The sequence below is a fragment of the Polyodon spathula genome, chromosome 2 (assembly GCF_017654505.1).
Source record: "Polyodon spathula isolate WHYD16114869_AA chromosome 2, ASM1765450v1, whole genome shotgun sequence".
In the NCBI taxonomy this organism is placed as follows: domain Eukaryota; kingdom Metazoa; phylum Chordata; class Actinopteri; order Acipenseriformes; family Polyodontidae; genus Polyodon; species Polyodon spathula.
Genome location: NC_054535.1, coordinates 67365779 through 67382218, shown reverse-complemented (window position 1 = coordinate 67382218; position 16440 = coordinate 67365779). Strand labels below are relative to the sequence as shown.

General features: G+C 35.3%; 1 protein-coding gene across 2 annotated transcripts in view; it reads right to left on the bottom strand.

The window, feature by feature from the left end:
- ntrk2a (neurotrophic tyrosine kinase, receptor, type 2a) overlaps window positions 1-14599 on the bottom strand; it is an 89562-nt gene extending 74963 nt beyond the window's left edge. For both annotated transcript variants that reach the window (XM_041227107.1, XM_041227108.1), the window contains exons 1-8: window positions 13834-14599; window positions 11747-11821; window positions 11583-11654; window positions 10808-10876; window positions 9982-10139; window positions 6216-6352; window positions 3979-4114; window positions 1091-1390 (exon numbers count right to left, since the gene is read on the bottom strand). In XM_041227107.1, coding sequence (XP_041083041.1) covers window positions 1091-1390; window positions 3979-4114; window positions 6216-6352; window positions 9982-10139; window positions 10808-10876; window positions 11583-11654; window positions 11747-11821; window positions 13834-14042 — 1156 coding nt within the window. In that variant the 5' untranslated portion in view covers window positions 14043-14599. The remainder of the gene's footprint in view (window positions 1-1090; window positions 1391-3978; window positions 4115-6215; window positions 6353-9981; window positions 10140-10807; window positions 10877-11582; window positions 11655-11746; window positions 11822-13833) is intronic.
- Window positions 14600-16440: the final 1841 nt, after the last annotated feature.

Here is a 16440-nt window from a genome sequence, read left to right as displayed (position 1 = left end):
CATTCACTAAACAGTGGTAATGTGTTTTGCAGGCAGTAAGCCCCTTTACTGTGTGCTTTGTACACCTGCTGTATTCACTAACAAGTGGCAGGCAACCTAACACGTGGAAAAAAAAGTGTGTGGAAAAGGTAGTGTCTGAGTCATTTAAATATAATGAATAATGTTAATGTGTGGAAATGTATGCAAATCACGTCACAAAATACAGCGAAGGAAGCCACTTGATATGCAAACCATATTCACTTAAGGAGGAGGTATTAACTAGATACAGATTGAGCACAGCACAGATCATACTAGCCTTATGGGGCCCCGGAAAATTCACATGATTCGCTATTTGATGTGCGTTAGCCCACACGATACCTGACTTCTAAACCACGTTCTCGTGCGCTATCGTTGCGGTTCGCTAACGCTGTCATTTTTGCCCGAGCCATAGCGGCAGAGCACATAGTTGCTAAATAGGGCCCAATATATCTTCCCATATTTTAATATTATTTTGGTCATTTGAACTTGGACTATCTCTCCCCTAAGAAAAACAAATGTACTGCCCAAATAGCATGAAAACAACATAATACTTTTTGTTTTGTTCTTGCATGTAAACCAAGCCATTGACACATGCAGTACAGATTTGAAAGTAAAAAATGATTCAAGAGGGGAAGCAAATTCAAAGAATCCACACTGACAATAGGAGCCAGTGCATCATGTCATATTGAGCTCTGTCCAGGTTATATAGTGTTGCCACAGAGCATTTCCATTTACTCACTGTACTATTTACTGATAACACTGTGCGTGTGAGACACTGCAGCAACCAAATGCATAAAGTTTCATTTGTTTCATTTAAAAAAATTATTGTAAATATAAAGTAAATACAAAGATGTGTCTCAGAATTTTCAACTTTATCTCTGGGGTTTACCAATCCTGAAATTCTGTGGATTTAATAATTATTATAGTGCTGTGTGAGAAATACAAGTCCTCTTGTGAATGAACTGCAATGCAGATCCAGAAAAAAAATAAAATGGTCTTAATATATACTGTAAATCCAGTCATAAATCCTGAACTGGTACAATTAAAATAAATGTGGTTTAGTTTTACTTACCAAGCCATGGATCTGGCATAAAATGAGCAGAAACAGTGCGTTCATCTGTCCCATATTCATTCTTTGCCAGCAGAGTGTATTGGCCATTGTTGAGATGAGTGGGGCTATCTAGTTGCAGGCAGCCGTGGTGTTCACTGTCATAGGCGAGGTGAATACTAGTCCAGATGAAGTCGGTCTCATTTAAAACAGCCCCTTCATAGAACCAAATTAGCTTTGGCTTTGGGTTCCCTCTTGCACTGAATGGAATGCACCAGTGGTGGTCCAGTACTGCCTGGCCTAAAAATGTTATTTTTGGTGGAACTAAACAGGAGGAGAAAAACAGATTGTTATCACTATGAAACCTTAAAAAATACAAAGATATATGTGTTTGAAACAAACACATTCAGGTAGTGCTGCTCAAAGAAATCTTATGTATGCTTTAGTTTGAAAGTTACTACTTTGTTTCATTATGTAACATAAGCCATTTTTTAACAATTAAACGTTTATCTGTATTCTAATCATGAAAAAAAAAAACATAAATCTTTACTCTACAAAATACCAAAAACACTGTAACGGTTGGCTATACCCCTGAGCTAGCTGTAGAATGCTTAGTAATAACAGGTATGTCACTAAAATACACACCCCACCATGCTGTAAATTCAAAATCAGAGCTATCAGTAGAATTAACCATGACATATATCAACAGTATTACAGAATAGTATAGAGTAAGAATTAGCAGCAAAATCACAATTCTCCAGATGAATCCAAAAATGTGCTATACAGGTGGATGGATGAACGGCTATATCCCCGGAATTTGATATTCTCAATAACTTATGTTACTAGCAAGTCTCATGTGACATAAGTACATACAGTCACATACAAAAGTATTGGCATAAGATAATTCAAGAAAACGTGATAAACACAAACATTTAATGAACATTACCACTATTAATATGACAAAGACCAAAATACACAATTTCAAGGTAGTTTAACAAACAATCTTTGTAAAATAACATTTTAAAAAAAATCTCTTTCAAATAATTGTTCATGACAAAAGTATTGGTACCTTTTCATTAAAAGTCTGTAAAAATGTAATAGAACAAATAAAAAATATATTAATTGATTGAAAGCCTTTATACAATCACTAAGCTGCATTATAAAGTCAATAGCCAGAAAAAAGGGTCATTATTTCCAACATCTGTTGAAGAATGTTTTGGCAACACAGCAGATGATGGTCAAGATAAAGGAATTGGATTCACGTTTAAGAAAAGCACTCGTAGCACACAACAACAAAGGGAATGGCTACAGAACAGCATCAGAGAAAATCCACACTCAAGAACAAATTCAACTGTAACGCCTGAAAGACGTAGAAGTCCAAAGAAAACTAAGGGAATTGTCAGAGAAGGTAAAAAAAAAACAAGATTAACAGCCAAGGACTTCAAGAAGCATCAGGCTTAATAGTGCATGATCTGTAGAAAGATACATGAACACAGAAGAATTTTGTGCACAAACCATCTAAAAGTTGCCAAGAAATACAAACAGGAATCTGAAGCATTCATCAACAAAATTTTCGGGTCCAATGAGACTGAAATATAACTTTTCACCAAAAATGAGTCACAGTATGTTTGGAGAAAAGCCTTCAGTGAAGAAAACCTTGTACCAACAGTTAATCACATAGGTGGTCCGGTCATGATATGGTGGTGTTTTAGCAGTTCAAGGACTGGAGACATTCGTGTGATTGAAGACAGATTGAATGCAGCCATGTATCAAAACATTCTACAAAATACAATGATACCATCTGCTCATAGGCAGATTGGCAGACAGTTTATCTTCCAACTCAACAATGAGACAAAGCATATGATAAAGTTTCTGGAATGGCCTTCACAATCACCAGACCTCAATCCAATAGAAATGCTTTTGTGTCTAGCTGAAGGAAATATCCAAAACAGAATTGGCCCAGACTTCATCAACAAGATGTAAAATACTGGTTAGAATTATCAGAAATGTCTGAAAGCCATAATAAAAGCCAAAGGAGAATATATGAACTACAATAGCAGGTTGCCAATACTTTTGTGATGCACATATACTTTAAATGAAAAAAGTGTGCTTGTTTTTTGAAAAAAAAAAAAATTGTTAAATTACTATAAATTGTATATTTTGCTTTTTGATTCATGAAAAAGTGGTTAACCTTAATCTGTTAATTTAAATTAAGGTATAATACGCATAGGATGCTGTAACAGAGTTAAGATGGAAGGTGGAAAAACTGGCTTAGACAGAGGCGCTAGGTTGACAGACAGATGTGACTTCAACAAGATGGCGCATGCAGTAGGTATAGAGTCCGGTTGCAACAGCCATCTTGGGAAGGTCGGCAATACAGGTGTACTGAGTTTCCTGCTAGTTAAGACCGAGGTTTCAGCAGAAGTTGTATCGAGTAGTGATTGGCTCTAGCGGATTAATGGGGCGGGGCTTGGTACTTATAAGGGAACTGTTTAGATGAGTCTGGTGGTTCATTTGGTGGAATTTGGTTTGGGAGTGAGTTGGAGTGGACCAAATATAAACAAACCATGGTTGTCTTGCCAGGAGGACTAACACTGCTAAGTATCATTGAACCAAGGTGGTTCGAAGCATGGCCGAGGAGTGAAACCTGGAACTGGACAGGCAAGAGAAGACGACACTGTGGCATTTTTGCAAATACTTGTGTGCACTGTTTGGTTGTAAATATTTTGTGTTATACAGAAACCCAGGACTCGGTCTAAGGTCATTATACACACACCACACCCCACCACAGGTGCCAATCCTTTTGTCTGCAATGGTATGTACACCTCCACCTCCACTATATTATCTTTGCAGGGGATTGCATATCAAATCAACAGAATCAGTACAACACATTTGCTGTTTTTTTTACTTACAATGCACAACCAGAATAACTGAAGATTCACTTTCCCCCACAATATTTTCTGCTGTGCACAATATTGTTTTTCCAGTATCATTGGAAGAAACATTTATCATCTTGAGTGTTGTATAGTGTTGCTTCAGGTTGTACTGCTGTTAGGGGAAAAAAAATAGAATGTATTATATTTTAAATGTGACTTACTGTGTTTGTGAAAGAATCTGAGAAGACATATGATGAGACACTCTTAACTTAAGCCAAGGGGACACTAGTCTGCATGTAGCTAGAAAATGTAGAATGAAATCTGTTGCTTCTACATTGATGTCAGTGGACACTAATCTACAGTATGCAGACATTGTAGATAAAATGTTGATGGACAATACATAGATGATATTTCCTATCAAAGTTTTAGTGTTTTTAGTGTCTGCATAATTTTCACCAGAATTTAATATAATAAAATACTTCACTCTTAAATATGTGTATTAGGATTGCATTGGTAATAGTGACCATTAAACTCAGCATTTTTGTTCTGAATTTGTCATTTTTAGCTTGAATGTTTTGCTTGAATGTTTTGCAGTTATTTGTGTAAATAAAACTAATTGTAAACGAGAGTAACTGTGTGCAACAATATTTGCAAGTTGTGTCTGCTGAACTGCATGTTCAAATAGCTTTAAACAAAGTAGGACTCGCTTTATCAATTACTATTAAGTCCAAATGAAAGCCTTTATTTGAAACAATTACCAATGAAAACACAACTTGGTGACTTAAACGTAACACCATTAACACCTTCAACATACCATTCACACACAGTTAACACACAATTGCAGTTTAACAAGAATAATCTAATGCTTCACATCGGTACCAAACCGATGTTTCTGTAATTTCTAATAAAGACTATAATGATAACAAAACATGATGTTTTAAATGGTTCATAATAGTAAATCATTTTTTTCTAGGAATATGTTGACTTTAATGGTGCTCCACTACATATTGTAGAAGAAAAAAATCTGTCACCCTGAAAAAAATAGATAAGGAGAGCCTCCCTCACAATAACCCTGTGACAGAGATCGAACGATTCTTGGTGTTAGATCTCCTTCCCAACCTGTGAGAGCACCATGTAAAAGGAATGGAGTACACGACAAATTATTCCTTAGGGTAGGTGGAAGTCGGTCATTTAGGAAGGGGGCTGAGCTACGGCACCCAAGTTCAACAAGTTTCGGACGGGAGACGGCGTGGCATCCGAGGATTGGAGGAGCGGATGCGTTCGTTAACCTAGGGGTCATGAGCGAGGGTAGAAATAGGGGGCGTAGTGAAAGTGATATTTTCCTTTGTATATGGTTAGCAACAACCTAGGAGGAGTCCCTGTTATTTGTGAAAGAAACCGTGGGTGTTTGTTTGTATTGTCTGTTTCAAGATTACTAACATGACCCAGAGCTGCAGCCGCAGGCCAGCATCAAACCCGGATATCAACACTCACTTTTCACTGAGGGACTGTCTTTGCACCACAAGCACTTAATTCCCATACTGTAGGAACTGTGTATGTGTTTAGTGTTTTGTGTGGGTGAGAAAAGGCTGGACTTTTGGTTTCGGGTCAAACCCGTTGGATTTACAAACAGAAGTGACACACGCTGCTGTACTACTTACATCATTATTATTTTTCACAGGTTTTGCCATGAGGCTATGTACATTATAATCATTAGTAAACACCCTTGCACCTGTGAATCATTGTCTGTGTGATTAATTCGTTCTGCACTGCACTCACCTGCACGTACTCACTACTTTGCCACAATCCCACACCGGCTTCGCATTCGTTTTCTGTGGCATTTTTCTTAGTTTTTTTCATCAGTGAAGAAGCTAATCACATGACTTTTTACATCACTTTCATTGGCAAATGTATTCTATGATGTAATGTTGCTGCTACAAAATCAACAGTCCTTTGATACAGTTGCTTGAAACTTGCAGCTTTCACTGCACTTTCTACAAAAAAAAGTAACCCTTTCTACATTTTTCTAGCAACATGTAGACAAGTGTCCCCTCAGCTTTATTTTGAAGTACAAAGTCTACCCTGGTTCAAAAATATTCTTGCATGCACACTATAAGTCATTAAGGATGTTCTATTAATAAATTAACACCATTCTAAAATGTTGCAGTGTATCAAATAATTCATGCAATTGATTGTCCTGTTCCTGCAACATGAGTGCAATACTACATAACGTACATGTTGTATATCTGTTAATTAGCTGGTAAATGGCTTACCTGATAACTTGTGACCAAGTTGCCTAGATCCCAGCTTACGTCTGGAGAAGGTGTTCCAGAGGTTCTACACTCAAGATTGATGTCACTTCCTTCCATTAAGGTAACACTGGAAGGGCTTATACTAGCTGTAGGCATCACTGTTCATTAAGAAACAAAAGAAACAAAAAAAAATGATGCTTTTACGCATGCCAAAATTAGAAATCTCATATCTGCTCAGCTAGTCGGATTCCAAGCAGAGCTGTCATTATTCTACAGTAGATGCCCTTTAAAGCTAACAGGACTTTAGAATGTTGAATCTCTTAAACAACATTTCAAGCCAGCCTATCTAATACAAAATATACCCTAAAAACACGTTTTAGAAATAGTTATTATACATTAACTTTGCCTTTCAACTGTCTCTGAGGTCAGCCTAGCAGCTGCTAATTATTGCATTGCTGTGTTGGGCATGCTTATAAAACAAGTTAAATAATAAGATATGTTATAAGATATATAATTATGCTTTTAAAAGAAAAATGTTTAAATGTCTTTCAACACTAAAAGATATGACCTATTCCCTATAATACCTTCTTGAAAGGCAAACCCCATAGGTTTGGTGTTAAGGTTTTACAGGAGTCAAAGTTTGGGTACATTTAAGCCTGTTGAAATACAAATACAAAAATCTAAAACATGCTATCATTCTTAATCACCACCCCCTTTCTCTCGATTCCCACTTCACATAACGGATTTAAACCCTAATGTTTTTATCCATCAACACCACTTTAAATGTTTGAGCTGCTGCCAATAGCATTTGTCGACAGTAGGGCATCTAACAAAAAAAAACACTCTCCAAAACCAACGCTATAAAAATAGATTGAAATTGAATCGGAAAAATACCTTTCTGTTCCGAAGATCAGTCTCAGTAAGTTGTCGTAAAGACAAATCACAGTTTTTAAATCTATTAAATCCAATGTGTAACTTCCTATTTAAATATATATATATATATATATATATATATATATATATATATATATATATATATATATATATATATATATATATATATATATATATATATATATATATGTCATATCATAAAACATGCACCACCAGGATCAAGCTTCTATATGAAAAACATATTTCTGAGTAAAATGTAAAACATTACCAGCTTTTCAGTTTTGCATATCAATATTAAGCCATTTTGGAAAATACCTATCAACCGGTATCTTAGTGTGTATCTTAGCAACTTTTGACTACTTGTTGTACCCAATGTTGACGTAATACTCATGACTAGAGTTTTGGGTCACCCATACTAACACGTAGAATTTCACATATTATTCAACACGTCTATTGCATGCCTTCCTTTCACTTTTTGGTCACACTTTAACTAACAACCTCCCAGGTTTGTACTGTACATCCCCTTTAAATTTTGAATGCAAAAATAACCCAAATGTAGATAATTAGGTATATTGGGGTGTGAACTATCAGTTCATCATTCATTTATGACAGTCTCTCCGTCTAGGACAGAAGAGGTTACTCAACTGTGGTGGGTTGATGATGCTGAAGCTGTTATCAGGATACTAAAAGCATCATAGAATAAAGATATAAACCTCTTTGGCTCAAGAACCTTAAATTCCAAGTACAGGCCTGTCACAGCTGACCTTGATTAAGCAAGCATAATTTATAGTCTTATGTTGGGCAAGATTTTCAGAGACAGTCTACTGTTATGCAGGGAGCAATTTCCACCTGCATTTTAATTAGGTCCCTATTATTTTCAGTCTAAAGGACATTTGAGGCACACTGAATGAAACAATCACTACAGAACCCCAATGTGAAGAACTTTTCTTAAATTAATCCTCTAAGTGCCACCTTGAATGTTAATGTAATAACATTTTGGTACACATGTTAATATAATATAGGCATCCTTTTTGCATGCAGGTTCCTCCAGAAAGCTGCACTAAAGCTGCAGTCTCTCACAATCATGCTTTACATAAAAATATATATATATAATTTCCATTGGTTAACCATCTGTGCACTTGAAGAAATAATTAAAAACCTACTAGATGTTACATTCCTTTTTGTGTATTCCATAAATTTAGAATAAAGTAATATACAGTGGTTTGCAGAAATACTCACACCCCTGCAAAGTTTTCACATTTTGCTGGCACCTGAGCGTTCTCCACTACGATTTCAAATTAGACTTTACGTGTAAAATCTACACAAACTACTCCACATTAATAAAGTTAAAAAAACTCATATAGAATATAAATAAGATTTACAGAGAAAAACAGATTAATCTCAGTTGCATAAGTATTCAACACCTTTGCTACTGCAGCCCTAAATCAACTCAGGTGCAAATGATTTGTTTGAAAGGTCAAGTTTTTCTGACATTTAACCTCCTCCTCATATAACAGTTTTCCATTTAACCACTACAGCTTGGAATAAAAAGAAGTTTGTTTGAAAAACTGTGCATACGTTATTTGTAATTCAACAAAAAGTGAATACTTCTGCAAACCACTGTGTGTGTGTGTGTGTGTGTGTGTGTGTGTGTATATGTATATATATATATATATATATATATATATATATATATATATATATATATATATTCAATTATATATATAGCAGGAAGTGGTATTATAGTATGCATCAGTGGGAAATAAAAAGTCCCGTCACAACGTTCGTTAGATCGTTCCGACTATCAAGGCATCAATGACCATTAGCATCAGTATATCAATGCATCAATTTACCATTGTATAATCAAGTATATATTTTTATTAAATGTTTTACAACTTTGTAGACTTCATATCTTTTGCACATCTTTTTCACCAACACAAGCACAGCAAACGTCTGATTTAATTACTGTGCCCTATTACTTATTACTGTTTATTCATCGGGGGGGGGGTAACATCTTACATAAAAAGGTCATCCCACGAACTGGAATCAAGCCAATATGACACTGATGTAAAGATGCTTAACACATGACCACAAAACTAATTTAGGAGCATTTTTTAAATACCAGACGAGCAAACATGCATAGTCAGCATTTCTACCGTCTATCACCTGAACCAATCACTAAGAGATACTGTTCATTTTCATAAAAGAAAATTTAAATTAAGATACAACATTGATACAGAATTAATGGTCCCTGTTTAAGAAACAATGTGCCAAATTATTAACTCACTAAATTGTTGTTGTATGTTATGAGTCAAAATGCTTCTTTATGTCTATTGGATGGTTCTAGTGTATGTTTCCAAAATTATGTTTTTTTTCCCATATTGTGGCCAATCAGGAGAGGTTCTTTGAGCATGAGACTCATTGATCATGTGACTATTCACAATGACACATTCTAGACAGGTGCAAAAAATGATAACGATATTAATATGTATGCATTTAAAGATGTCTCTATTATGACAGTGGCATCACACAATGCAATAAGAATGCTTTCCTTAATATTCAATCTGTATAGCTAGAATGATCACCTGTGTATTGAAAACACTTCCATAAATAAATTTCTTGTATGCTGGGTTTACAGCAATTGTTTGAGTCTGAAGCATGTGTTGTAAAACAACGTCAATGTCTCATTGGTGACTGCATGTATAATAGGTTTCCCTTTAAAGACAACAGGATTTGCTTAACCCCTGTGCATAGGAACTTGACTTCTTTTTCCGAAGGTCTTTGTAAATATCTGTGGCTAAAGTTAAAAGATTGAAACAAAAAGCAAGTCACACTAAAAACATACATTGTTGAACTATAACAATGTCTTTGCTTAAAAAATAAGAATAATTACCACAATCCGGAATGTGCATTTCGGGTAGTAAGAACTTCTTATTGCTGTGATCCTTGCACATCAGATTCTGAGTTTCCAGACTGGCCGTTTCATTCTCCTGCCACAGTTTGATCCATTGAATATTACAAGAGCACTGGAATGGATTTCCTGTAAGTAGCCTGAAATATAGATCGTGTGTGTGTGTATTTGTACCGAGAACTGGTATTGGTACATGTATGCAGCCATGCACATCAGCTACATTAACTTTCATAGGAGGGTTACTTTCAATATTAAACTCAAGATGAACATTCTGTCATGATGGTACAATGTATTTTGTCAATTTGTTATTGGGTTATTTTTTGTTAATTTTGTTAATTTGTTATTACAATTTTCTGACAAAATGAAACCCATTAACATTTCTTGTTAAAGCTCAGTAGAAAGCAATCAGATCATGAGTCTGCCAAATTTGAAACGCAATATTTCTACGCATCATGTTTACAGTTTTAAAAAGACCAGGGGTTAACTGAAACTCAAGCAATATGTACATTTAAAACACACGTACATTGGCTACAAAAACAATTCTTTGTAAGGGTTAATGTAATTAATGTAATAATGCTATTCTCTTGTTCAGATGCATGTAATAATCATAACAAAATATAACAGGGCAGCAAAACAGTAAATTAATTTGTGCAAGGAGAATTAAAAAATGTGCAGAAGCCTACCCCTTTGATCCATTTGAATCGTAATATAGATCCAACTCATTATGCAAAACATGTAAAAAACATTGTTTGTACATTTGTTAAAACAGTTTAGAAATGTTAAAATGCTTTTACTGAGTACTACTTACAGATATGCCAAGTTTACGTGCCTGAAGGTCTTCCAAGATAAAGTAGATAATTTATTGTTTTTTAGGTTGCTGCAATAAAAAATAAAAGATGATAAACTGTGGTGTAACATTCCAGGTGATGCAAAGTACTAGCACTATTTGCTACTGCACTAGTGTGTCAACACCTACATGCTGTATAGTAAAAAACAAAGGTGAAGGGTATGTGATGATTTTGTCAAACTACATAAAAGCAGCCATCATTTAGAAGATGCTCTTTACTTCACACATGTACATGGAGGCATGTATTATTCATTTATTTAGTAGAGGTGAAAATATGAAAAAAGCAGAGATTCATTTCTCATCAGCTTTTCTTACAATCTGCCTAGAAGCAGCCAATATGTAAAATAAGTGTATGTGAAATTGTAGGCATTTACATACATCATTAATATCTTTAGACCAGTTTGTTTTAAACATTTGTTGTACTATTAAAGGGCCCAAAATCACATACTCACGGATTTATTTCAGAATTTTTATTTATGTATTTTTATGGGAAGAATCACAAAATATATTACTTTTTTTACCATTAAAAATAATCAATTTAGGAAACCAACATCTCCCCTTTAATAATGTATTTCTCAGAGGAAATACTAGAATAGACATTGTACCCTATACTTAAGCAAATTCGAAGTTAAAGATAACGGTGTGACAAACACCCGGTATATTTCTACGCATGCTGCACACCCAAGCAGTATAAAGGCTTGCTGTCACGGAACACCACAAAAATATTTTCACTTACACATATTGGAGATTGGGAGTCTTCTGAAATGACCGACGGGACACGTAAGACAGTCCAGAATTTGTCACAGTTCTTTGTAAGAAAACAAAATGATTATTATTATTATTATTATTATTATTATTATTATTATTATTATTATTATTATTATTAAATAGGCTACTTACAAATTCCTCAGGCTCAAGTACGCCTCCACGTCAATGTCATTGATGGCGCGCAACTGGCTTTGGTTTGCAATGTATCTGTTTATCAATGATAAATGAACAAAAATATATATTTAAGAAAACCCACCTACAAAACTTTAATGAGAAATTAGTAAAGATATCTGGGCACAAATCTTCCTTTATTGTTTTTAATGAATTTGTAAAAATTCATCGGTTTAGTCATAGCATTGTATTACATTTTCTCTCCAGTAAGTCGTGCTTGATCCTAGGTAGGCATACATACTTTACAGTGTTGTGTATGTGTTCTTCATGAAAACTCTGTTACAGCGTTACAGTTAAATCATGGACCGTGGATGGACTTTTTAATAGTTAAATACCCTTAAGACCCAATACAAATAAGTAACACGTTTCACGTTTGCGCAATTGATCAGTGCTGCATATTCTCGTCAAACTTAGTGGTGTGTTGGGCTAAAAAATAAATATAATCACTGTTACTGTACTTTGTGCCATTGTAAAACGTGCAGGGTTAGCTGTTCAACTAACCAAGGTTTTTTTGTTTGTTTGTTTGTTTGTTTTTATTGTTTGTTTTTTATTATTATTATTATTATCTAGAGAATTTGAAAGAAAATATTGTTTTAATAAACAAAGCAGATGTAGCACAATATTTATAGTATTTGGATCAGTTAGCACATCACACGGGATGTGTTAAACCAGCGTTCGCAACTGTTCCACAGCAACACCATTTATTGAATACATTTTAATATCATATTTTTCACATTTGGTAACACACGATGTAGCCTACAATTTTAAAAGGTTCATAAAAATCCCTAGACATCGATTGACCAGGGAAAGTAACGCCTACTGAATGTTTTCTTTAGTATGTTCCCTTCAGGGTGTCCAGATCATCAATGGATACCACAAATAAAGCAAGTAATCCCTAGAATAATGTCCTATTGCAAATATGTTAGCAAGGGATGCTACAACAAAAAAAAAAGAAAAAAAAAACTTCTTCTGCGTGTATACATAGGTATATTTTTACATAATGATATAGTAGTATATGCAATTTCCCCATTAACTGATAAAATAATATGACTTTATTTGCTATTACTTTCTAAACATACAGTACCTCCAAGTGGTGTTTAACTTGCAAACGCTTTACCTTGAATATGCTGTAGCGAGGATCTAATTGGATCAAAGATAGCGTGAAATTGTAAAACGATAATACAGGCTTATTTAAAAACATGCACTGTGCTCGTTTCTGTGTATTATTTAATACATCTCAGTGATTTAATTGTTGCAACCTATGGTCACCGAGATGATGATGATGAGTATTATTATTATTATTATTATTATTATTATTATTATTGGGGAATTTAGAGCTGATATGCAATTCAGCATTTCAACACTTACTCGCCAACACCATCAGTATAGGTTTTCTGAAATGGTGCAATAAGCAGATGTTACAAATGCTGATTATAAATTTAATTAGTCGATTACGCGGTTAAGGAAGGCAGCCTGTTATCGTGATTTTACCTTTATTCTTGCAATTACGGCCCGTAATCTTAAAATCTGTTTTAATTTAAATAATCAAAATGCAATTATAAAACAGTTACAGTTTTAATGGCTAAAATTCCATAAGGCATGTTTAAATTAAATCATACAAAGCTTTCAGACACGAATCCATCCACTTTGAGCCAGTGCATTTCAACACGCAGAAGTTCTCCTATATCATCTTATTTTAAAGCATCTTGCCAAGCATCTGCCAAGATAATCCACTACTTCTCGTTGTAATCAATTACTGTTATCTCCACCTGAACTCTATACATTTTCCATGGTTTACATAGACCCCTTTTCATCTTTTCTAATCTATTAGCATTCATATAATCCAGATACCTTTTAAAGCATGCTTATTTTCTGGTATTAAATTTAATCATGACATTTGTCATTTATAACCTACATTTGTGATTACTCCGTATTTCTTATGTTACACCGCACAATATCTGTTTTAGTTTGCTGCTCTTAGTTACCTCTCGATACAGCACTTCATTGCGTGTGATCCTTATATAAATACCGAATCTGATGATACTCACATTTCGGTAATATTTTCCATTTCTATAGCAGAACTTAATACTGGGAAAGCCACGATCCCTTGATCCTGCTCGATACATGAGATCCTGCTGCTGCTGCATGTACAAGAAGAAGGACAAGCGGCGGTGAGCCTCCAAAGCCCCAGCAAAAACCAACAAAATACCCAAAGAGACATTACAGCGGCTCCATGACACCTCCAAAAAGCGATCATATTGGATCCCTCAGTGCCAAATCCAGATTCTGGGAAAACAAAGTATCCTTCTTCCTTATACCTTCCCGGCGGTACGGTCAAAAATACAGACAAACACCATGAGATAATCCTTTTGACAAAGGTGAGGCTATGATAGAATGGTCATGTGTGTGTCTTGGCAACAAGTCACATACGGATATTTTTAAAGGTTCCTATGTGTGGGCTCTCTGTCTCTATCTATTTATCTCTCTACCTCACTCTATTTCTCTCTCCTTCAGTACCAAAGCTGGTTTGGTTGATTTCAGTGGTGCATACGCTACAGAAAAATGCTGCTGCTGCTGCTGCTGCTGCTGGTGCTGCTCCTGCTCCTGCTTCTTGGCTGGTGCAGGGCTGGGGGGGGGAACAACATGCAGAGATGATAGATGCACTCTCGTGTGAGTCTGTGTGATGCTGTAGTGAAAGAGTGAGCGAGTGCGTGCGTGTGCGGTCTGGAGGTACGGCTAAGTGCCAACAGTAGCCTATAGACAACTATCACACATCAAAAAGCTCTAATACATATTAATTATAATAACACAATGACACTGACGTGGTCAGAGAGAAATTAACACACATCTTAACTACTAATGCTCTGGAGATTACATCCCATTGAATAACTGAAAGCGGGTACATTTCACGCTCATTACTGACTGAAAATGATTTCTTTAAAATAATAAAAGGCTAGCATGCAATCGGGAACAATATGTGTACAATAACAATTAACAGCAGGATCAAATACAGAGAGCTGTGCTGTTGTCACTCAGACAAAATAAAGCAGTAGCGTGACACAAGCAAGACATTTCAGTACTATTGATATAAATGTATTTTATAACGAGAATTCATTATTAAAGCAAATACGTATTTTACAACGGTAAAATTTTACGTGTACAATATCGTTATGCATTAAAACAATACAGTAGCTACATAAGCAACCAATGTTGTTCGTTTTCAAAAACAGAACAACTATTTAAATTAAATTGAGTCGTTTGCTTTTTCTTGGTGGCTATCCCCGTTTATAATACCCTCAATGTAAGACAATGCAAGTAGTCCACCGCCGGGAAATGGAAAACTTGTAAACCAAGCACTGTAACGACTACAAAATAAACCGTACTTCTTGTTAACAGCTCTAGGGGTTGCCAAATGACATTTCTGGGAATCCACCGTTTCATTTGCGGCTCCAGCGCCCAGTTTTTACCGCGGTAATTTAGTAGAGGGAGATAGCACTGCAGTATTGGGATATAAAGAGCTGTGCTGACACCTAGCGGCAATTCGGTATTTGTAAGTTAACGCGCTTCGTTCTTTATGTTATTTTATTTGAATGTTTTGACACTAGCTATGCTATTATACTCTTTCATTGTCTTATATTCTAGGGTGCTTTGGCTGCTGGCTGAGGGTGTCACCACTTCAGGGTCTGTCTCCTATCTAAGAAAATTTGCTGACATAAAGCATTGTATCTGACGAACTGCGTTAAATAGTTATATAATAACTCATTCACATAGCAGACCTTTCACTTACTAGGTTTTTACTCTGCAGAATAACCTTTAGAATAAACGGGATTGTTGTATATATGATACAGCAAATTCTGTTTAAGTAGGACATTAAATAGTTTTGTCAAAAGAAACTGAAGTCAACAAGATACCCCTGCTTGTCAAATAAACAAATAAGCAAACAGACAGCAGAATATTACAGATAATGGGATGGTTTGGAAAGTCACTACATTCTGTCATTTATGGATTTTTTTAAAGGACTAAGCATCCCCTGCGTAATGTTCAAAGCACCTTTTAATACTGTCTGTCAAAGAACGTAAGCTATAGTATCCCATTTTCAAATCTCATTGCATACTGTACTTAAGATGATCTACAATTTTAATGAACATAACCTCACTTAGACTACTTGCTCACTAAACATCTTGGTATCTTTGAATAGATAACCATCTCCTCTTTAAAAATATGCAACGAACAGTCCATCTCACAAGTTCAGTGCTACCCTAAATATGATTTTCTATCAATGCTGAATGACTGGGTGGAGCATTTGTTCTCTAATTTACACCCCAAAAAATGATTTTCTTGAGGGGTGCCTGTCAAGCCTGGTGCCATATTCAATGTAGTGTTGTCCTTAGAAGTCCTGAGCCAGAAACTTATATTTGAGGGTACAATGAAGGTAAGTTGTCAGTCCGCACTGGTAGTAAGTGGATCATACTTGAGGTACCACTGCACTTGTGGAGCAGACTGCTCATTGAAATCTTTTGTATATTTTTAAAAAGGAGACGATTGTCTCTTCAAAGATAATAAGATATTTAGTAAGTAAGTAGTCTGAGTGAGGTCACCCGGCAACACACTCCCCATATTCAGTCTTACTGTCTTCCTTGAAAAAGGAGAACATT